The sequence below is a fragment of the Neovison vison genome, chromosome 4 (assembly GCF_020171115.1).
Source record: "Neovison vison isolate M4711 chromosome 4, ASM_NN_V1, whole genome shotgun sequence".
NCBI lineage: Eukaryota > Metazoa > Chordata > Mammalia > Carnivora > Mustelidae > Neogale > Neogale vison.
Window position 1 is genome coordinate 46,175,765 of NC_058094.1, and position 23,734 is coordinate 46,199,498.

Sequence of the window (23,734 nt, forward strand, 5' to 3'; positions counted from 1 at the left end):
GCAATTAAAAAGAATGAGTTAGATTTATACATGATCTGGAAGGCTGCACATGATGCAATACTGAGTGCAAAAATTAGGTTGTAGTATGATGTATTATAATAATATTAATGAAAGACCTTCTCCCACATGAGTGTATACATATGAGTAGGAAGAAGGATATAGAAAGATAAACATTGTGCTGTTAACTTTTGGTTACTGTGGTTGCTAGTTGAGGTAAGAAATGAGGTAGAAATATATATTGAAAGATTAATTTTTTCTTCATATACTTTGCATGATTTTACTTTCAAAACATTTTTTTTTAAAGAAGAATTCAGTGAATAAAATTTAAGAATGTAATCTGGATAACAAAGTTTAATGAACAACCTTTTGGAAAGGATCTGAACTAGCAGTATAGGTTAGAAATGCTGCACTAGCTCTAATTTAAATATAAAGGCTACATTTCCAAAAGCCCAACTGCATCTTAGACAAGTAATAAATAACTCATAAGAAAGTAAATATGAAAATGGCTTCCATGAGAAATGCATGACACCTTAAGACATTGTTATATACAAGAATATAATTATTACAGTTAAAAAATAATTTCAATTAACCAGAGACAAACAACTGAACTCTTGTAGCAAAATGCAGACTTTCCAATATATTAATTAAAAAAAAATACTACAATGTCATGGAAGAAGAGTAATATTTACCTGAAGAAGAAACTTCATTAAAACTTCTAACACTCATGTGGATTTTATAAAAACAACATGATAAAGGCAACAGAAATAAAAAATACCCTTTTATAGAATGATTTTTCTTCTTGAAAAAGAGTCACTTATGAGCTTTTATTTTGAAATAAATGTAAAGATTGTGATCGAGAAACCACAAGTATTTCCGGGTAAGGTTGAAGACCCATTTGCTTGTTATCTTTCAACTTTTGTACTATAACTTTGGCAAATTCTTCTCCTTGGATGTCAGTGGTGTCCAGTAACTGTCTGACTTTTGAAGTCCTTGTAGGTTTGGTACTAATGAGTTCATAGTCCTCCTTCATGATCAAGTCCCTGGATAGAAGAGCGTCTAGTGACTGGTTAAGGCAGGCTTCTGTCATTTGGCTCACAATGTCTTCCCTTTTACTCTGGATCCATTGTTGGGCTATGCCAGGCTGTAATCGCTCTGCAGAAGAGCAAGGCATGACAACTCAGTTGAGGACAGATATATAGCTATAAGTAAAATTGGATGAACAAAGAAATAATAAGGAATAAAACCCTTAATTTTCTATGATTGTGCAATATGGAATGCAAGTATTTTGGGGGATGCTGGTAATATTCAGGAAACATTCAGATATTTGGGTTATCTCTTCTTTTCCCTTCAGTTTCCTTCCCAGAAAAATCCTTTTTATATGCTATAAATCCACAAGGGTAAAACCCAATCTATGGTATAGAAATATAGTTTTTTTTTTTTTAAAGATTTTATTTATTTATTTGACAGAGAGAGATCACAAGCAGGCAGAGAGAGAGGAGGAAGCAGGCTCCCTGCTGAGCAGAGAGCCCGATGCGGGACTCAATCCCAGGACCCTGAGATCATGACCTGAGCCGAAGGCAGCGGCTTAACTCACTGAGCCACCCAGGCGCCCCTAGAAATATAGTTTTTAATATAAAGGATACCTGCATAATTTTTAAATAAACATAGCTTCACCTTTAGTAACATATTAAGTCATACCTCCTTTTAACATTCCCTCCCTAGATAGATGTTGATGGAATACCATGTGGACCTTTTATCGCATGTCAGCCCTCAACTCTTCTAGGACTGGAAGTGCTTTCCTACTTAAGAAGGTATATATTTATCACGTTGAAGAAATAAAAACAAAACTTACTGTATGGCAAATCTACTGAACATATAGTTGCAAGATAAACAGCATCATTTACAAAGTGTTAAATATTTACCTGAATTTCCCTCAGCTGAGAGTGGAGTTATCACTGCTAAAGAGCCTGGGGTGGTCTTGTGATCACAAAATGTCCTCTTCTGAACCGCAGAAATGTTACTATTGCAACTGTGATTTACTGGACAGTGACACAGTGTAGAAAAGTCTTGAGTTTTTCCTATAAAACACAGTATCTTCATTAGGGGTAGAACAGTCCTTAGCTATTCTTATTAGCTAAAATAACAACATCTGGATCACACAGAGGAGAGTATTCAGTGTCTTTAAATTTTCATTGTTATTAAAACTGGTTCATAAATCTAATTCCACAATATATTTTAGAATAAAAATGCATTATAATGAACGTTTTTACCATACTTCTGTCTGTGCTTGTCTGTTTTATGTATATTATAAATTGTGAAATTTTACTTCTTCACATAATCCTGTATTTCTTCTGTGTCTTCTTCCTCCTTCTGTACTTTAAATGATCTTCTAAATCTATTTATGATGTGTCTTTCTACACTTTTCCTTGGTAATCCTATTCAATCTCAGGGCCTCAACTGTCACCTCTCTTCCCAAATCTATGTAATTAAATTTCCTGTCTTCATTGAGCTTTAGTCTTACATTTTCAACAGTTCACTAGACATCAACCTCACATGTGCTGCTAAGCACCTTAAATTTGAAAAAAAAAATTAAAAACTTAATTATTCACCTAACTCTAAAACCTATTTCAATTATTTCTGTTAATAGCACCAATCACCAAGCTTGACAATTTGTTTAGCTCCTTTTTTCCCTCTTTCTTCCTCCAGGTAGAATGCTATACATTCCTTCAGCGTGTCCTCCATTACATCTCTCTCATCATTTCTCCCTTCTTGCACTCAGGATCAGGTCTCATAACCTCTCATGTATATTATAGGAACAGACTAACAGTCTACTCATTGGTTTTCCTACCTCTATTCTCCTTTTCCTTCCAAAATAGTCTACATATTCTAGCCAGGATGAATCTTCCTAAAGCAAAAAATTTTTATCATGTCACACCCTTGCTCAAACAATTTGCAACAGTTGCTCCCTACATAAGTGAGCAGCCCGAATAGTTCAGCCAAGTGTTAGAATCTGTGATGGTATTGACCTTTTATCTCCTTTCATTCATCCTCTTTACCAGCTAAACCCAACTACTCACTGTTCTCTGTGTTTTCTTGCTTCTGTGCCTCTATGTTGTTCCTTTTGCCTGGAATGCCCATCTTTATAACTATAGGTCCAACCTTCAGTCAGAAACAATTTCTTCATGATGACAACATGGTGTAGTGGAGTGACATGAAAATATTTATCAAAAGACCTGGCTTCGAGTCTTGGGTTTGCCAGCTACTAACTATGTGATCCAGGAAGTCTTGATCTTAAAAATCTGTAAAATGAGGAATATCTCCCTCACAAGGTTGTTGTGAAATGCTTTGTAAAAAATGTTACTTTTCCAAGTGTATTATCATAGCTCTACATCCATCTCTTCTACAATATATCACTTCTATCTTATACTATGGTTACTTAGAAACATTTCTCTTCTCTTAGATATTTTTTTAAATATCTTTTCACAGAGTCTAACACAATGCCTTCAATATTTTAATGTATTTGTGGAACATCCCACTACTATTTTCACAAGTTAAGATTCTAACACTTTTAAAAAATGAATTATGGCTGCAGATCAAAGACATGTTCCAAACAAACCATGACTGCTTATCCATAATACAGTCTTAAAAAAGGGGAAAACTTGCAAGCAATGCTGCTGAAAAATTTACATACTAGATAAAAAATCATTTTCTTTAGGAGCTGTCAGGGACTTTGAGGCTATAGTAGAATCACTACTTTCATGGAGCTGAGAGGATCCACATGATTCCTAAAGTAAATAGAAGATAAATGATTTAGGTTAACAGAAAATCATTCACAAAGTTATATAGCCTTAATTTTTAAATAGCTTTTTTTTTTCCTCTGTATTTTAAAAAAATATTTTATTTATTTATTTGACAAAGATCACAAGTAGGCAGAGAGGCAGGCGGAGGGCGGGGCGGGAATCAGGCTCCCTGCCGAGCAGAGGGCCTGATGTGGAGCTCGATCCCGGGACCCTGAGATCATGACCTGAGCCAAAGACAGAGGCTTTAACCCACTGAGCCACCCAGGCACCCCAATTTCTAAATAGTTCTTCATTTTGGTTTACTATAAAAAAGAATAAAAATGGTTACAACTTATACCTTACAAAATTAAAGAAACATATATAACATAGCAAGTCTTATATATTCTTAGAAGAAATTATTAATTTAAATATGAAAGAATGCTACTAAAGAAATCTTTCTTTTTAGATAGCCATGGAAATGGCATTTTCCTTTCATTAATCATTGTTCAGAGGAAGGACAAAGCAGTCCTATAACTAGTTCTCATCTGGGTAAGAAGACATACATATAATGGTAAAAATGTAATCAGTGATTTGCCTAAGAACCACACTGGAACACCACTCATTATATGAAATATTGACAGGGACTAAAGTTAATGGCAAACAAAAGAGCACGGACTATGTATGATTCAATGAGATGAACAGTGGTGTGAAAATTAGAGGAGTGTTGGATTTTGAAATGCAGATTGCTATTGGCCACCTAATAAATCCTAAAATCTCCCGGGGCTTTAGCTTCCACATGTAAAGGAAGGAATTAAGACTAAATTATTTTTCATTTTCTTCTCACATTTTGAGTTTGTCAACATAATTTTTTTACCTCCTGTGGTCCATGAGTTATAGGTGTGTTCAGAGATGAGTCCATTTTCTTCTTGTCACATAAGTGAATAGTGCTCAAAGTACTCTGTAACTGGAATTAATACATTTAAGTCCTTTAGTTGGAGGTGATTAGGAAATTATGTGAGTAAAATACAACCTGCTTAACATACTTTACATGTTTATATAAAATCAATGAAAAGAAAAGCTAAATCATTTGAGGATATAACATACAACCTAAAGGTAGAAACAGTATACAATAGGGGTAATAACTTTAGAGAAATCGACTTTGAATCCTGCCTCCTATTAATTGGTTACCTTGAACAAATTTATCTTTAAAGATGGACTAATACTGGGATGCCTGGTGGCTCAGCTGGTTAAGCATCTGCCTTCGGCTCAGGTCACAATCCCAGAGTTCTAGGATCGAGCCCTTCATTGAGCTCCCTGCCCAGCTGGCAGTCTATTCCTCATTCTTCCTCTGGCACCCCCCCACCCCCAGGTCCTGTTCTCTCTCTTGCTCTCAAATAAATAAATAAAGTCTTAAAAAAATAAAAAAAGATGGAAATGCAGGACTGTTTTAGAGATTAAGTGAGATAATGAATATACTGTGTCTGGTACAAACTAAGTACTTAATAAATTTCAATTTGTGTAAGTATATGTGTCTATCCTAATTTTTAAGTATTTACTATATTTTGGGCACTGTGCTGGTAAGTACAGGTATTATTTCATTTTATAGATAAGAAACTGAGGGCTAAACTAAAGGATACAGAGTGTCCTTATGAATGATGGGGATCATGTAGCCAATCAGGTCTGGTTTAGAATCCCAGGATACCTAACTATTGGATTTTAGGCATAAGACTTACTCTCAGTTTACTGATTTGTAAACTGGAGATAAGAATACCTATTTTTCAGGACCACTGTAAGGAGAATTATAAACAAAAAAGTCCTAAGATCACTTAGTAAGCATTCAATAAATGCTAGCTATTAAAGCAGATAATTTATTTATATGCTATACCTCTATTAAAATCATTTAGTGATATACTCCCATCTCTATAAACCAGTCAGATTAAGTTGCCATCACTAGTGAGTGATTTAAAAAACAAACCTGTCAGTACACTTTTTGTCTCCAAACCAACATGTCATCCAGTTTACAGAACTTTAGAAATTGGTGGGTGCTACACCCAGCCCTCCATTATTCATACTTATGACTGTCTGCTCCATTACATGGTTAAGGAATTTTAGAAGAAAAAAACCACTACTCATCTGTATATATAATCCACCTAGCACAGTACTTTGCACAAAGCTGTCCAATAAGCATTTGTTAAATACATTTTTATGTGAACTTTTAGAATTATTCTTCAGATCTGTCTCTGTTAGATACAGTTTTTCTGTCTTTTAAATTTATTGAAACATTTCTGATAATGCGATATCCTTGAATAAGTAACATCGTTTTATTAACTGATTTTATGATAACTGAAATTATTTATGAACTAGTAAATCATCCCCTAGAAAGAAGATTAAGGAAAAATTTTTGCTTCAGGTTTTACTTTTTTTTTTTTTTTAAAGATTTTGTTTATTTGACAGACAGAGATCACAAGTAGACAGAGAGGCAGGCAGAGAGAGAGAGGGGGAGGGAAGCAGGGCCCCCGCTGAGCAGAGAGCCCCATGTGGGACTCAATCCCAGGACCCCGGGATCATGACCTGAGCCGAAGGCAGCGGCTTAACCCACTGAGCCACCCAGGTGCCCCCAGGTTTTACTTTTTAAGATACAGGAAACGCTATCTGTGAGAACATGAATTATGGGACCTGGTTCAAAGAACTGAAAAAAATGTAGGAAACTCAAACAAAACAAGTCACCCTAACTGGTGATCTGTTTTCAGAAATTCCTTCTTTCTTCCCTCCTTCCCTCTATCCCCCCTCCCTTTCTTTTTTTTAAAAGCTTTTATCTATTTATTTGACAGCAGGAGCAGGGGTGAGGGGCAGTAAGAGTAAAGGGAGGAGAAGCAGGCTCCCTACTAGGCAGAGGGCCTGAGGCCATTTCCATCTCAGGACCCTGGGATCATGATCTCCGAGCTGAAGATGACACTTAACTGAAGGTACTGGTTAACTGGCTGAACCACCCAGGAGCCCTGGGTTTTTGGAAATTTCTTTCCCCCTCCTTTTTTACCAAAAAAAAAAAAAAAAAAAAAAAAGATTTTTAAAAATTTATTTATTTGAGAGAGAGAGAACCTGGAGCAGACTCTGCAATGAGTGCAGAGCCCAATGTGGGGCTTGATCTCATGACCCTGAGATCATGACCTGAGCCAAAATTAAGAGTTAGGTGCCCCCAGAAACTTCTTGATGAAAAATCTTATTATATTTGTATTCTACTCCTGGCCCTGCCATTAGCTAGCTGTATAGAGTGTTATGTAACTTTCCTATACCTCAGCTGTCTTATTTATAAATAGAGAGGATATTCTTCCCTACCAGTTTCACAGAATTGATACGGAATTTTTTTAATAGAAAAAAGATTAAAATTCTGAGTAAAAACAATACAGCTACTTAAGAACAACAAAGAAAGTAAATTTTTTTTAGTAATTTAGCAATGCTATTATTAAATGCTATTCAGATATTTGAAAATATGTACTTTAAACTATTTTATTTAAAAAGCACTGGGTATTATACGTAATCAATAAATCATGGAACACTACATCGAAAACTAATGATGTACTGTATGGTGACTAACATAACATAATAGAATAACATTAAAAAAATAAAATTCTACCACAAAAAAAAAGAAAAAAGAAGCAGCCTAAATTTCTCCTAAAAAAACAAGTTTTATTTATTTATTTAGTAAAAGATTTTGTTTATTTGATAGAGAGAGAGATCACAAGTAGGCAGAGAAGCAGGCAGAGAGAGAGGGGGAAGCAGGCTGCCTGCTGAGCAGAAAACCCTATGCAGGGCTCCATCTGAGGACCCTGAGATTATGACCTGGGCTGAAGGCAGAGGCTTACTTAACCCACTGAGCCACCCAGGCGCCCCCAAATTAACAATTTTAAATATAGATCCTAGTTTTTTGCAATGTTGTGGATAGAACAAGAAGGTATTATGTTAAGCAAAATAAGTCAATTAGAGAAAGACAATTATCGTATGATTTTACTGATAGGGGGAATTTGAGAAACAAGGCAGAAGACCATGGCGGAAGAGAGATAAAAATAAAACAAGATGAAACCAGGGAGGGAAATAAACCATAAGAGACTCTTAGTTATAGGAAACCAACTGAGGGTTGCTGGAAGGGAGAGGGGTGAGGGGATGGGGTAACTGGATGATGGACATCAAGGAAGACACGTGATGTAATGAGCCCTGGGTATTATATAAGACTGATGAATCACTGACCTGCCCCTCTGAAACCAATAATAAATTATATGTTAATTAATTGAATTAAAATTTAAAAAACTGGGGCAGCTGGGTGACTCAGTCCTTAAGCATCTGCCTTCGGCTCAGGTCATGATCCCAGGGTCCAGGGATCCAGACCCATGTCAGGCTCCCTGCTCAGTGGGAAGCCTGCTTCTCTCTCTGCCACTCCGCCTGCTTATGTTCCCTCTCTCGCTGTCTCTCTCTGTCAAATAAATAAATAAAATCTTTTAAAACAATAAAAAAAATATAGATCCTAGTGTTAAAAGTTTTTTGGGGACAAAGGAAAAAAAAAAGGAACTGGAATGGTTCTCTTCCATTTTATAACCAAGAAAACAAATTCTTCTATCCACCTTTGTCTTGGCAGAAGAAGAGATAGTTGTTAAGGACAGAAGAGAGAACTGAAAGATAAAGCAAAACAAAAACAAAAACGAAAACAACCATATCTATATGTATACATATAGATATACATGTGTGTGTGTGTGTATATATATATATATATATATATATATATATATATATATATTATAGCAGTTTGTAGCTACTAAGAATTGGAGAGATTGATGTTCAAGAAAAGACTACCTACTCAGAAGCAGGGAGGGCAGTGAAAAGTTATCAAAAGAATTAAAGCACAGTTCTCTAGTTCTTAAAAAATAGGTACTAATACTGACACCATCAGTTTTTAGTTTGGCTAAAGGTGGTTGTTTCTTCATGCATTTCCCTTTTAAACTACGGTCATGTCAAAAGATCTATTACACTGCAAGATGTAATCGATGCCATTTAATGATACATAAATTGTAGACTATGCTTGTTCACAACTTAAGGCTTTGTTAATCAGTGGTTATTTTTATTATTATATCTCAGATGTAATTTAATGAAACTCAGCAAGTGTTCAACTATGCTTACTTTGTCCCTAAAGGACAGTAGTTGCTTTTTAAACAAATTTTTGATAATATTAAGAAAAACCTTGCAGTAATAGGTCCCTTCAATTGTTCTAATCTACAAAAGCCAGAATGAGTAAATGAGACAATTGTTCTAAGTAATTCACATGAACTGTTACTTTGATTTAATTGTAACATAGAGAGTTTTTGAGTGGGAAAATAAAACAAAATAAAATAAAGCATTAGAACTATACATCTTGGCCTCAATTATTAATACAATTCGACAGCTTAACTTGGCAATAAATCTTAAAAAACCCCAAGAACACTGAATAAAAAGAAGTGTAAGAACCCAGACTTCTGTTACTCTGTATCTATAAAAACTTTAGATTAAGAAATATAGGTTAAAAAACCCTAGTGATTTAGGGCATTCATCATACATAACGGGCATTCATTACACATTTTAAACTTATATTTAACATATGGCAGTTCTGGAAATGCCTCTGAAATCTAGAAGTGGCCATTGGAATGAAATGGAAAATCTCTTTGGTGACAGAGAAAATAGTATTCATAGTCTCTTTTAAGCTCTATCACTCTGTATGTGTGAAAAATATTTAGATAAATATATAAAAATATTTAGATAAAAACTAAATTAAACTATGCCGAAAATCTCCATGAATAAAAACGATTGTTTTAAATTCAATTTCTACTAATTCAGTTAGCAATTTACCTTTGTTTTCTTTAGTTGAATAACAGCTTCAAGAAAAGTTATCTCTTCAAATGTCCTCAGAACTGGTTCAAGTTCTATTAAACATTCTAAATAAGAAAAAAATAGTTCTTTGAGTTTGGATCACTCTAATCATTAAATTGCAAAATATAAGTGCTAATAGTTCCCTGATAAGGCCCTTGGTCAATTTTTCCCCAAACTGATGACATTCAACCCTCTTAGGAGCCTTTATTATATGAATAAAAATAGAAATATACATCATGGAATACACTTGAGAGTCTAAAAATAAACCCTTATAGTTATGGTCAATTACTTTTTGAAAGAAGTTGCTAAGGCAATTCAATAGGAAAAGGATCATCTTTTCAACAAATTGTGCTAGGACAGCTAGGGATCCAATAAAAAAAGACAAACTTAGACTCTTACCTAACACAATACATTGAATTAACTTGAAATGGATCATCACTGAAATGTAAATATAGGAGAAAATATTCATGGCCTTGGGTTAGGCAAAGAATTTTTAGATATGACATGAAAAACAGGATCCACAAAGAAGTTTGAAAATGCACTTCAAAAAAACTGAAAACTCTTACACTTCAAAAAGCTGCTACCAAGAAAAATGAAAAGACAAGCCCCAGACTGTGAGGATACTTTTCATATCATGTATCTGCTAAAGGACTTATATCTAGAATATATAAAGAATAATTAGACAACCAAATTTAAGAATGGGAATGTAATATGATGTAGCCATTTTGGAAAACATTTGAGAGTTTCTCAAAAATGAAAGATAAGGGCGCCTGGGTGGCTTAGAGGGTTAAGCCTCTGCCTTCAGCTCAGGTCATGATCTCAGGGTCCTGGGATCGAGCCCTGCATAGGGCTCTCTGCTCAGCAGGGAGCCTGCTTCCCCCCTCTCTCTGCCTGCCTCTCTGCCTACCTGTGATCTCTCTCTCTCTCTGTCAAGTAAATAAGTAAAATCTTAAAAAAAAAATTGGTATAATTAAAAAAAAAAAGGTAAATTTAGCATACAAACCAGCAATTCAACTCATTGGTAGCAATCTGAGAGAAATGAAAACATGTTCACACAAAGACTTGCATATGAATAGCCAGAGCAGCAGCATTCATAATAGTCAACAAATAGAAATAATCATAATTACTACTACAACTACTATAATAATCTATGAACTTAACTGCTGCAAGGAGAGATCAGGGTTCCATATATAAAAATGAGCATGACTAACATATGGATGATATATAAAGCCATAGTCTGGACTGGATTATCTAGGGGGTGAATAAAGATAGGATACAGAGAGTAAAAGGTCCATGTTAGAGCTCTAATGCACTCCAACAGTTCAAAATTGAGTAGAGGAAGAGAAAGAGATTGAGGAAGAGAGAATACTAAATCGTGTAGCCTCTTGTATCTTGAAGCCACCAGAAAGAAAATTTCAAGGAAGGAATCATTAGTCATGTCTATTCTTTTGAGAAGCCAAGTAAGATAAGGAGGCCCATTCTTTATGGTCCCAAAGTAAAGATGAAATTCCATTTCAGTCCCCAAGAAGGAGAGTATAGGAATATTGCCATCCTTGGTAATCCCAACAATTTAGCTTTAGTGGAGATATGAGAACAGAAGACTGATAAAAGTTTGTTAAAACCTGAATTAGAGGGAAAGCAGCAGAGACAAAAAGTATGGACAATTCCTATAGGGTGTTTAGATTTGAATGGGAGCTTAAAAATGAGGTGGAACCTGAAGTCAACATATGAAGTCATGTCTCTCCCCACTGCCCCATGTAAAGATAGGGGATAATAATGGAATACATCTGTATGATAGCTGAATAATCCAGTAGACAGGCTGAGACTGGTACTATAAGCGTAGAGAAATACAAAGGAACAGAAGCTGGAGAGGGTTTGGGAATGGGATTCAGAGCACAAGTAGTATGTTTACATTTATGTAAATATATGGACAATTTTTTCCCCTGTAAATGAGATAAGGCAGGAAAGATGATTACAAGTACAACTAAGATTATAGATCTGGTGGTGGATCTATGAGATAGCAGTACTCTCTCACGGTTTCTATTTTCTTAATGTAGTGTGAAAACAGTGATCAGCTCAAAGGAAAGATTAAGCGTAAGGTGCAGCAGGTTTAAGAAGGGAGGGTAAGTTATTACCCCTGTCTTCTTTTCCTAAGCTTAGAATCTATCAAAAGCCACGAATAATGATAAATAATGATCAAAGTACCAACATTTATTACTGATAATGATAATGTTAATTTACCATTAGATCTGTAGCCAATTGGCTTGGAAAGAGTTCACAGCTTTACTCAGCCACAGGCCTCATCTACTTCCACATGGGAGAGCAGAAAATATGCATCCTTTTAGACAGGCTGATTTCTAAAAGAAGGAAAAAACTGAGAAGGGGGACCAGAGAAGCATGCTCAGTTTTTCTCCAAAATTAACAAATGAGGTAGGTCTGAGGAAGAGTGCTGAAGGCACATAGAAGCTGAAAATGTTCTTCCTATACTTTCCTACTCAGGGACTGAAATGGAATTTCATCTTTACTTTGGGACCATAAAGAATGGGCCTTAGGTATCTCCTACAATAGTACAAGATAATCACTGAAACAAGGAAGCAATTCTCAAACTTTTAGGTCTCAGGCTTTTCTGAAATTACTGACTATCCCAAATAGCTTTGGTATGTGTGTGTCATATCTACTGACACTATATTACAAATTAAAACTGAGAAAAATTTAGGGGCGCCTGGGTGGCTCAGTGGGTTAAGCCACTGCCTTCGGCTCAGGTCATGATCTCAGGGTCCTGGGATCGAGTCCCGCATCGGGCTCTCTGCTCGGCAGGGAGCCTGCTTCCTCCTCTCTCTCTTTCTGCCTGCCTCTCTGCCTACTTGTGATCTCTCTCTGTCAAATAAATAAATAAAATCTTTAAAAAAAAAAAAAAAACTGAGAAAAATTTAAAACATCAGAATACATGAGAACACATTCCATTATTTGTTGAAGCAATGAAACCATTATACCTCATTTAGTCTTTGGAAAAATCCACTACAGACTCATGAGAGAATGAGAATTTAAAAAATAATCTTACTATTTATTATTTTGAAGAGTTTTTGATTTTGTGAATTCTTCTGAAGTCACAGGGATCAACCCCCCCGAGGTCCTTAAACCATACCTTCAGAACAGCTGATATATAAAAATGGAATAGTACATACATTTGAGAAGCATAACAGAATTGCTAAGTAGTGTTTAGTGTCCAGTTCTGGCCATTATTTATTTATTTATTTTAAAGTTTTTATTTATTTGATAGAACATACAGGATTACGGGGAGGGCCAGAGGGAGAAGTAGACTCCCCACTGATCAGGGAGTCTGTGTGCACCAGGCTTGATCACAGGACTCTGGATCATGACCTGAGCCAAAGGCAGATACTTAATGCTTAACCCACTGAGCCACCTAGGCACCATGGCCATTAGTTTAAAGAGAAACCAATAAATAACTCCCACTTCTGGCCAAGATGTAGCAACAGGGTTTGATTTGCCACTCTGCCTAAAACAACCAAAAAAGTCAGACAAAATACATGAAACAGTGGTCTTCGAAATACAAGATACCAGGCAACAAAGGACAATGATCACTGAGAGATGGGAAACAAATCAGGTGAGCCCTATGACTGCCCACACTTACTGTGTTGAGAGTTTCTAGCTGCAGCTTAAGAGGAAAGTGAGGTGGAGCCTCACTTCTCAAGTGAGTGGAAACTTAACTGAAGAGATGGGGCTGGGAGTCTGGGTAGACCAAGGCAGACAGAGTTCATAGGGCAGTATCAGAGAGGGGAGTCATATACAGACAGAGAGCTCTGTGATCTGCAGAAGGCTTCTTTTAAGTTTTTAGTGGTCAAAGCAGTGTAAAGTCAGAAAGCCAAAAGTCAAAGTCTTAATCAAAACCACAGTGAGATACCACCTCACACCAGTCAGAATGGCTAAAATTAACCAGTCAGGAAATGTCAGGTGTTGGCGAGGATGTAGAGAAAGGGAACCCTCCTACACTGTTGGTGAGAATGCAAGCTGGTGCAGCCCCTCTGAAAAACACTATGGAGGCTCCTCAAAAAGTTGAAAATGGAGTTACCCTACAACCCAGCAATTGTACTACTGGGTATTCACCCTAAAGATACAAATGTAATTATCCGAAGGGTGTTGTGCACCTGAATGCTTATAGCAGCAATGTCCACAATAGCCAAACTAAGGAAAGAACCTAGATGTCCATCAACAGATGAATGGATAAAGAAAATGTGGTATATATATACAATGGAATACTATGCAGCCATCAAAACCCCCGAAATCTTGCAATGATGTGGATGGAACTAGAGGGTATTATGCTAAGTGAAATAAGTCAATTAGAGAAAGACAATTATCATATGATCTCACTGATATGAGCAATCTGAGAAACAAGACAGAAGATCATAGGGGAAGGAAGGGAAAAATGAAACAAGACGAAAGAGGGAGACAAACCATAAGAGATTCTTAATCTCAGGAAACAAACTGAGGGTTGCTAGAGGGGAGGGGTGTGGGAGGGATGGGGTGGCTGGGGGATGGAATTGGGGAGGGTATGTGCTATGGTGAGCGCTGTGAATTGTGTAGGACTGATGAATCACAGGCCTGTACCCCTGAAACAAATAATACATTAAATGTCAATTAAAAAAAGAAAAGAAAAAAAAACAATAGGGAAAAATCTGGAAGTCTGTAGAAAAGTAAGTATGGCCCAATAATATGATCTTCAGGGAAGCTAGAATTTTTAGAGAATGGAAAAGAAATGAATATTTGGAAGTGGCACTAGGTACAAAGGAGATATATACCCTCCCACATAGCTCTGAGAAAGAAGAAATAAAATGTGAATCCATTATAAGCACCTTTTGATTTTTTAAATATAGAACTAATGAGGATTGGACACAAATTTTGAATAAAATGTACATTTCATTGCTTTTTTAGTTAGGTAATTCCCCAGTTTGTGGCTTATCTTTTCACTTTTTCTTCATAGAATCTTTTGAAGTGCAAAAATTTTCAGTTTTTTCAAAGCTCAATTGCCATTTTTTTAATGGATCTTGTTTTTGATGTCATATATAAGAGCTCTTTGATTAACAAAAGGTCTTAAAAACTTTCTCCTGTGTTTACATTTAGATGATGATCTGTTCTACCTCTGAAATAGATCTTAATTCTATCTAATTTTTCTATCTCAGATTACCACCTTAATTAGTAAACATTTGCTAGAGTCTCCTAGGTGGTCTCTTTGCTTCCACTCCTATCCTTCTCCAGTCAATTTTCCACACAGCAACAAGATTGATTTCTCCAAAACAAATTAGATGTCATTTCCATAGAAATACACTTTAATGATGTTCCACTATACTTGGAATAAATTTCTAACCTTTTTATGATCGCCAACAGCCCCTCCTTATCTCTCCAATCTCATCTCATAAAATAAAAACAGGAACTTAATTAAAAAAAAAAAAACTTTAAGCTTGCCATCTAACTTGTGTAATTTTTCAAGGACTATTTTATTCACAGTATATTCACTTTTTTTGTGTCATTCTAAAGGTCCAGACTAAAACTGTACACTCACTTAAGAAAGATGGTCTTTCATCTGGATTTTGTGCCCATCCACTTTCTATTAGAGAGATCATAAGTGTTCGATGAGGTATATCAAGTGGCAAATTTTCTTCATTAGTGTTAGGTCGATGTCCTTGTGATACACTATACATGATCTGCAAAGGATTGGTGACTTCTGTCAAAACAAATATATTTCATTCATTAGAAATAATTACGATTTAATACATTATTTAAATACATTCTAAAGTCAACCAAATGAAAATGAGGGAAACTTAAAATCTTAGGAATAATGCATTACTCCCCCCCCCTTTTTGTTAAAGACATATATATACACATATACAACCCAGCAGACTTGTATGCCTCCTGTGGTGGAGTTTATAGCCTCACCTCACCTCATTAATTTTAAGCTTGATCATGTATCTGATTTGGCCAGTGAAACATGAATAGAGCACAGCTCAGCAGAACTGAGTGGAACCCAGCACAGCCAAGAATGACCACTCACATCTAATGTGAATGAGAAACACATGTTTATTTTGTAAGCTACTGAGCTTCTGAGGTTATTACACAGCAAGCTGACTTATATAATCCTCAAAATAAAGAAATGGACAGTGTTATCAGAGAACTTAAAAATTATCCTTCATTGTTTGTTATAGAAGAAACAGATTAAATTTTCAAATAAAGAGTTTTATAGCTGGAATGAATCTAAGAAAAATTTAAAATTTTCATTTTGCAAATAAAAAAGAAATAAAGACTCAAGAGATTTAGTGGCTTGATCACAGTGCTAATTACTGTCAGAACAAGAATTAGAATCTATATTTTTCTAACCCTTATTCTAGTACAGTTTCCAATATACAGTGGATTCAGAATTGATAAATTGTTATGTTTTTATAGTGTGTTTTCCACATAATGCACGGTAGGCATTTTTAAAACAAGATGGACTTTATTTAGGTAGTTCTGGATATGGCCTACCAACATGGTATCATCTAGAATAAGGAAGTGAAAGTAAATTTACCTTCAAAAGGCTGTTTTCTGGATAAGACTTCCCACATGATCACTGCAAAGCTGTTTAAGATAAAAATATACATACAGGACAGTATAAACTAACTATACATAATAAACTAAAAGAGCACTGATTTTAAAAGCTGACTGTGGAGATATCATTTTTGCAAGTAATAAGGCAGCAAAATGCTATATAAAGAATCACCATAGACAAAATGATGAATGTATATATATAATTTTGTTCTGAAAGGGAATTAATTCAATTTGAAAAATTAGCAAATTACTGTAATAAAAATTTGAAGTTATAGGCAAGGATAACTTGTTGTGGATGATTCTTAATGACCTCTAATTACATGATTCTATGATTCATACAAAACAAAGAGCAATAAAAAAGATGTAGCCCCTATTCTGTTAACTTCTTTTTTGGTCTAAGTATTGTCCCCTTTGGTATTGTTAAATGTTAACTACATTATTTTCCTTCCTCCTCCAACAATGTCACATAAGATAAAAACCTTTTAGTCCTATATTATAAATTGACAGGACAGTAAGATATGCTTCAAATTTTTACAAGGATGTAGCAGTGGCTTAAAGCAAGGCATCTTTAATTTGAAAAATATTAACCACTGTGGTCTCTACTTTATTTTACCACACTTATGAGAGAAGACTAAAAATTATACATTAAAATGTAGCTTTGGGGCACCTGGGTGGCTCAGTCAGTTAAGCATCTGCTTGCAGCACAGGTCATGATCCCAGGGTCCTGGGATGGAACCCCACATCCAACTCCCTGTTCAGTGGGGACTCTGCTTATCCTTCTCCCTCTGCCTCTCCTCCCACTTGTGCTCGATCTCAAATAAATAAAATTTAAAAGAAAATAAAATGAAGCTTCAAAATTCTAATTAATCTTGTTTTTAGACAAGGTTAACTCTGAGCAAAAGTAACACATCATACCTATAGATATCATGCTTGACGCTGGCTCTTGATTTTTGTCCAGGTTCATAGTTCTCAGGTGGCATATAGATAATTGTCCCTCCTTCTGGTGAAGATTTACTAGTCCGTGATTGTGAGAGGGACATCATACGCCATTTTGATAAACCAAAATCTGCAATCTGTAAGGGAAAAGAGTAAATAATTGAATTTTAAAATTTTTTCTTAAAAAAAAAAAACAACAACCAAGAACTGTCTTTGTTTATATTCATTATATTTAGGTATGAGACCACAGGAAATGTTCTATATAAATATTTAATTTCTACATATTCTATCAGTTTCTTAATACATTAAACTTTAGAGTACTGAACCCAATAACTCTTGAAGCAACACATACTGACTTGAAGTTCAGCATAATGTCACAAATTTTAAAATGGAGACCAAGTTTTGAAAAATTATACCGGAGTATTTTTTGTCTTAAATTCTGAATGAGCATATATGTCAAACATTACTTTTTAAGCTAAGTAGTTTTACAGCATGTGCTTTCAAAATTCTCCTACACCCCACAGAAGTGCGAAACTACTGGTATCCAATATGATTGCAATTGGGCATTGCTTGCAACTTCAGGTTTATATGTTCTTATTTCAATGCCCTAAAAATAGCAACCTTAAATTCTGAAGCAAGTAAAATTCCAATATAGTACAGGTCATTATTATATGATTTATGCCTACCACTAAAAGAATCATATCTATTGTTTATTTAGCATATAAAGCATATTTAAGTCCATGATAAGGAATGCCTAAGAATTATTGGTGACATTCTATAGTTTTGATATATCACTTACAGTTTTGCTTCACTTGTAAATTTTGTGTAGATGTTACACAACATCTTATAACTCCCTATATAAAAGGTTCCTTATTTTTTAAAAAATGGAAGACAACATATAAGAACAGAAATAGTATTTAATGGACAAAAGGGTGTAGTAAATCTTTAAATTAAAAAGATTTAATTTAAATTACTTCGATCTTCACACTGCATAAGTTAGAGTCAGCAGAGGGAAATGAACTCTATTTAGCACACCATTTGTGTTTCAATTATTTAACTCATATTTTTACTAGTTTTTTTTTTTTTTTTAAAGATTTTATTTATTTATTTGACAGAGAGAGATTACAAGTAGGCAGAGAGTCAGGCAGAGAGAGAGGAGGAAGCAGGCTCCCTGCTGAGCAGAGAGCCCGATGCAGGACTCCATCCCAGGATCCTGAGATCATGACCTGAGCCGAAGGCAGCGGCTTAACCCACTGAGCCACCCAGGCGCCCTTTACTAGTTTTAATAGGAGAAAATTTGTTTAGTGTTTAGATGAATTTGATATTAAAAAGTATTATTCTAAGGGAGGGGACAGACTATATACTTTTTCTATATATTATTAAAATAAAAGGGTAAGTCTAAGAAAAATTAGAAAAGACCAAGAGAAAACATGGTGCCAATACTTGAAAAGCTAAGCTGGATTCTCAAAGGCAATATGCAACATGGCTAAGAACACAGGTTGTAGAGCCTAAAGTTGTATTTTATTTATATTCCAATTCTGCCACTTAATTAACTGTGTGTGAACTTGAGGAAGTTTTAAATTTTTCTGTGTCTCTGTGTGATCACCCACCTGCAAACTGGGGATAATAACAGTGTCTATATTGCAGGGTTGCAGTGAGAAAATTAAATGACTGATTCTAAGCAAAACATTCAGAACATTATCACATAATAAGTGATCTATATGTGTTAATATTATTAATGTTTTGTATACAAGTTGCTCTTATTCAATACTATCTGTTCTTCCCACCTACCCTCTAAAACCAAAAACCAGCACTCTAACTGCACATTTACTAGAATAGTATTATTATGATAAGTAGAGTTTATTTTTATGCCACAAGTGAAAAATGCTAAAAAAAAAAAAAAAAACTGAGATGTGGTCTCACCTTATACCTGAACCATAATTTGCAAATTCCTGGGCTAAATGTTGGTTTAAATACAGTATTGTAGAAAATGTGCTCCTGAGCTTGTTTCCTTATGTGCTCCTTCACCAACAACTCCATCTTTATTTTCAAACCTGACCTAAAAACCTTAATCAGAAATCTATGAGCTGATTTTGTTGTTTGGTTTTCACATGGTACTTTATTTCTCCCCTTTCTTCTTCTTTTTCTTTTTTTTTGAAGATTTTATTTATTTATCTGACAGAGATCACAAGTAGGCAGAGAGGCAGGCAAAGAGAGAGGGGGAAGCAGGCTCTCCGCTGAGCAGAGCCAGATGTGGGGCTTGATACCAGGACCCAGGGGATCATGGCCTGAGCTGAAGGCAGAGGCTTTAACCCACTGAGCCACACAGGTGCCCCTATTTCTCCCCTTTCTCTGTTATAAATAATACCATTATAAAAGGCATGACTTATTAAATCTGGATCTTCAACAGAAGGATAAAAGTGGATAAAGTGAGGGAAGGAAAAAGAATTCCATGATTTCTTGAAGGTCTTGATAAATTTATCATTCAGCCATGAAGACAGAGAATAAGAATTTTTCCCATTCTACACAAGATCTTAACATGCATTTTGAAGCTAAGGGTTTTCTTTTTAACTAAAAAGATGATTTTATAAAATCAGAGGAAATTAAAACACACTACTCATAAAAATCATCCATGATCCTCTCACCCTATTAGAATAGCTATTTTCATTTATATATACTATCCTTATCTACAAAACTATAAAGTTATCACGTAAGAAGTTATGAAGAATAAACCTGAAGTATTCTGGTTCCCACACTGGCCTGAAAATAGCAGAGAAAGTGAATATGGCACATATAAATATTTTCATTCCAAAAAAGCCTATCACTAGTTCATTGGTATCTAAGGTGCACTAAAGGACACTTGATAGATAACCAAACTGAATGTATTCTTTTTAAAGTAGAAAAATCTCAGTTGACCTTAATCGAGTAAATATTTTTCTTTCAGATACTATGCTTCTGCATACTATGCTTCAGCATTCCAGTGAGAAAACTTATTTCAGAAAATGGTAGCAAGATATAAACTTCCATTTAATTTTGTTAAGTCTTTTTATTTATTTTTATTTTTTAATTTTTTTAAAGATTTTATTTATTTATTTGACAGACAGAGATCACACGTAGGCAGAGAGGCAGGTAGAGAGAGAGGGGAAGCAGGCTTCTCGCTGAGCAGGGAGCCCGACTCGGGGCTCGATCCCAGGACCAGAGGATCATGACCTGAGCCCAAGGCAGAGGCTTTAACCCAGGAGCCCCACATTAAGTATTTTTAAAGATATTCTGCACTTCATTTAAAGGCCTTTCCAAGAAGATAGGTAGATTAAATAACCATTACTTTTTCATGGTTGGTGATAAACTTTGACTTTAAAGGGACATTTATAAATTATAGTAAAAAGTAGAGACACATAGGATGCATGTAAAGGAATGTTGCTAATTTATAAGAATAGTATTAGAAAGGTCACAGCTCTGTATATATGAAAATTAATAAAAATTACAAAAACTAAACAAAGTCAAACTATTCTAAATTCTGTTCATATCAAAGACCAAGGATACCTTGTTGGTCAGTGAAAAGAAGAAAGTAGGGATCATTACCCATTACTTTGCCTCTGTTTACTCTGTTAACTATAGCTTCCAGACTGAGATGAAGAAAGTAAAGTCCAAGGACACTGAAAGGTTTAAAAAGTGCAAATCTCAGAGGTTATTTTATATATATTTCAGGTTATTGAGAATGCTTGGCAATACCTCCATGGTGCTATTAGTGTTCTTTGTGGGACAGAATGGAAGGGCACTATGGGATATGAGAAGAGTAAATGCCAGGCGCCTGGGTGGCTCAGTGGGTTAAGCCGCTGCCTTCGGCTCAGGTCATGATCTCAGGGTCCTGGGATCGAGTCCCACATCGGGCTCTCTGCTCAGCAGGGAGCCTGCTTCCTCCTCCTCTCTCTCTCTCTCTCTGCCTGCCTCTCTGCCTACTTGTGATCTCTCTCTCTGTCAAATAAATAAATAAAATCTTTAAAAAAAAAAAAAAGAAGAGTAAATGCCATTTCGACTTCCAAAAAGGAAAAAAAATGTTGATTTTGCCTATCTACTTATTGGTAAATACTATTGGTAGACACTTTTAATCCCTACTTAAAAAATTTAGAAAATTTAATATAAGGGATGCCAGCAAGAATTCATGAAAAACAAATAATACCAGACCAGTGGTCAATTTCAGGTCTCATGTGCTATATCTCAAGAGCTTGGCACAATGTCATGGCTGCTCCATAAATATTTACTGACTACAATTATGACCAATTTTATTTCCTTTTTTGACAGTAGTAATACTGTCAAAAATTAAATGTTAAAACAGTTTGCATATTATAAAACACTTTGTTATTTTATAATAATATGCTTGACTATTACATTATCAGGCCTATCTGGTATATATAGAAGATATGGAATTCACTCATTTGTTTATTCAACAAATACTTGGTTAATGCTTCAGTATGGCATGTGCTGAGCAGGTGTCAGTTAATAAAATAGACTAAATTTCAGTCTTCATGGAGTTTATATTTTAATTGGGGGATAGAGTCAATAAACACATTAATAAAAATATTATGATGGATGGTGAAAACTAATATGAAGAAGCATAAATCAAGGTACAAAGACACAGAGGAACTGGGTGGGTCATCAGAGAAATCCACTCTGAAGATGAGGGAATAAGCCAGGAGGAGAACTGGAAAAGTAGTCAAGCAAGTTCTCCTGATTACATTTTTTTCTTTTTTCTGATGATATTCTTAAGAACAAAATGGAGAAATATGGGCAGTATAACAGTTTTTTCATAAGTATTCCACACAAAATTAGTGATTATTCTCCAAAAGTACTAATTAAGGATTGATATTGACCTGGAGGGAGGTTCTAAGCACCATGTTATGTGGCTCTGATCCTAGTACTGGTTAATATTTAATCATGACTTAAAGATACAAAAACTAGCTAATTAAATCTAAGGATGACACAAAGCTGGGAGACAAGTTAAAACCTTGATCTACAGAAATAATTCTGAAAAAGATCTTAAGAGGCTGAAGTGATCACTCAAATCTAACAAAATAATATCTGATCATGTTCAAAAAGTATTCTGCAAAGTACATGATAAGGAGATGTGGCTTAAGTAATAATACCTGAATAAAAGAACCTCTCAGGGTTTGTTGATGCTAAGCCTAATTTAAATGTTGTGATATGATCACCACCCCCCCCAAGCCAATGAATCATTAAGTATGAAAGTGCTTAGGGACCAGGGAAATGACACTTCCATTCAAGTCTATATTCATAAGGTCATATTAGGAGTATTTTTTTTTCTTTGTGAGGATAAAAATTGAACAGAGGTTTAACACTAAAGCATCTGGATAGCACCTGCGATTAAAACCAATGTAATAAGGAAACTGGCTGAAGAACTAAGGATGTTCAAGAGAGAGAGAAGGACAAAACACAAGTGTATGTGAGGGACAGGGAGATTATAGCCATCTGCAAACACTGACAGGACCGTCATATGGGAAGTAGAATTGGACTTATTCAGTTTATCACAAAGAATAGAACTAGGACCCATGGATGAAAACAAAGGGAAGGCGTTTCAATTGATCATATAAGAAAATGTCACAATAATTTAAGTATGGATATTAAGACTCCCCTGTCATAGACCAACTGCCTTGGGAGACAAGGGACTATTACAGTGAGCATCCAGGGACTTAGTGACCATTAAGGCACTTCCACCTATGTGGTTATAGGTGATATAATACATTGATTAGTTTCTTTTTTTAGTATTATTGAGATGGCAGCTTGCTTTTTTCCCTTTCCCCTCCCATTTTATTCTAGGGAGATGAAGTGCCTTTAACAGAGGTGTTTTTTTTTTTATTTAACTTTTCTCACATTTTTTGTATTAATTTTTCTATTATTCTAACTTCCCTGTTATTTTTTCTTTGAACATTTTTTGACATTTACAGTAATCTCCAATTACACATATTATTATAAGAAGTATAGAAAAATAACATAAAAATAAAGTGAGTTACATTTAGTATTAGTTACTTAGCAACTACTTTTTATTTGCTGTCGTCAGTTAGATACAGGGTAAACTATGAAATCACTACTACATCTGGTGCCTTTAGGCACCTAAATCTTATGCTTTCTACAAAAGTTAATTCAAAGTGGATCCTAGATTTAAATGTAAAACATAAAAATCTAAAACGTTTAGAAGATAACACAGAAGAAAATCTTCAATGCCTATGGCTTGATGAAGGCTACTTAGACATGACAGCCAAGAATCACCATAAAGGAAAAAAAAACCTGATAAATTGCATTTCATCAAAATTAAAACTTTTCTTTGTGAAAGATCCCTTTGAAAGGATGAAAAGAACAAACCACCAAAGGGTAAAAAATATTTGTGAACTACATATCTGATGAAGAACTCATATCTAAGAATTTTAAAGAACCCTAAAAACCCAATAATAAAAATCCAAAGGGTCCAATTAGGAAATGGGCTTAAGACATGAAGAGACATTTCACTGAAAAGG

General features: G+C 35.1%; 1 protein-coding gene across 1 annotated transcript in view; it reads right to left on the minus strand.

Annotated features, from left to right (window-relative positions):
• Positions 1–336: 336 nt before the first annotated feature.
• The window catches only part of RIPK2 (receptor interacting serine/threonine kinase 2), a 31,251-nt gene continuing 7,853 nt past the window's right edge, over positions 337–23,734 (minus strand). The window contains exons 4-11 of the mRNA XM_044245358.1: positions 17,184–17,341; positions 16,249–16,298; positions 15,250–15,411; positions 9,651–9,736; positions 4,654–4,743; positions 3,692–3,785; positions 1,923–2,078; positions 337–1,152 (exon numbers count right to left, since the gene is read on the minus strand). Coding sequence (XP_044101293.1) covers positions 815–1,152; positions 1,923–2,078; positions 3,692–3,785; positions 4,654–4,743; positions 9,651–9,736; positions 15,250–15,411; positions 16,249–16,298; positions 17,184–17,341 — 1,134 coding nt within the window. The 3' untranslated portion in view covers positions 337–814. The remainder of the gene's footprint in view (positions 1,153–1,922; positions 2,079–3,691; positions 3,786–4,653; positions 4,744–9,650; positions 9,737–15,249; positions 15,412–16,248; positions 16,299–17,183; positions 17,342–23,734) is intronic.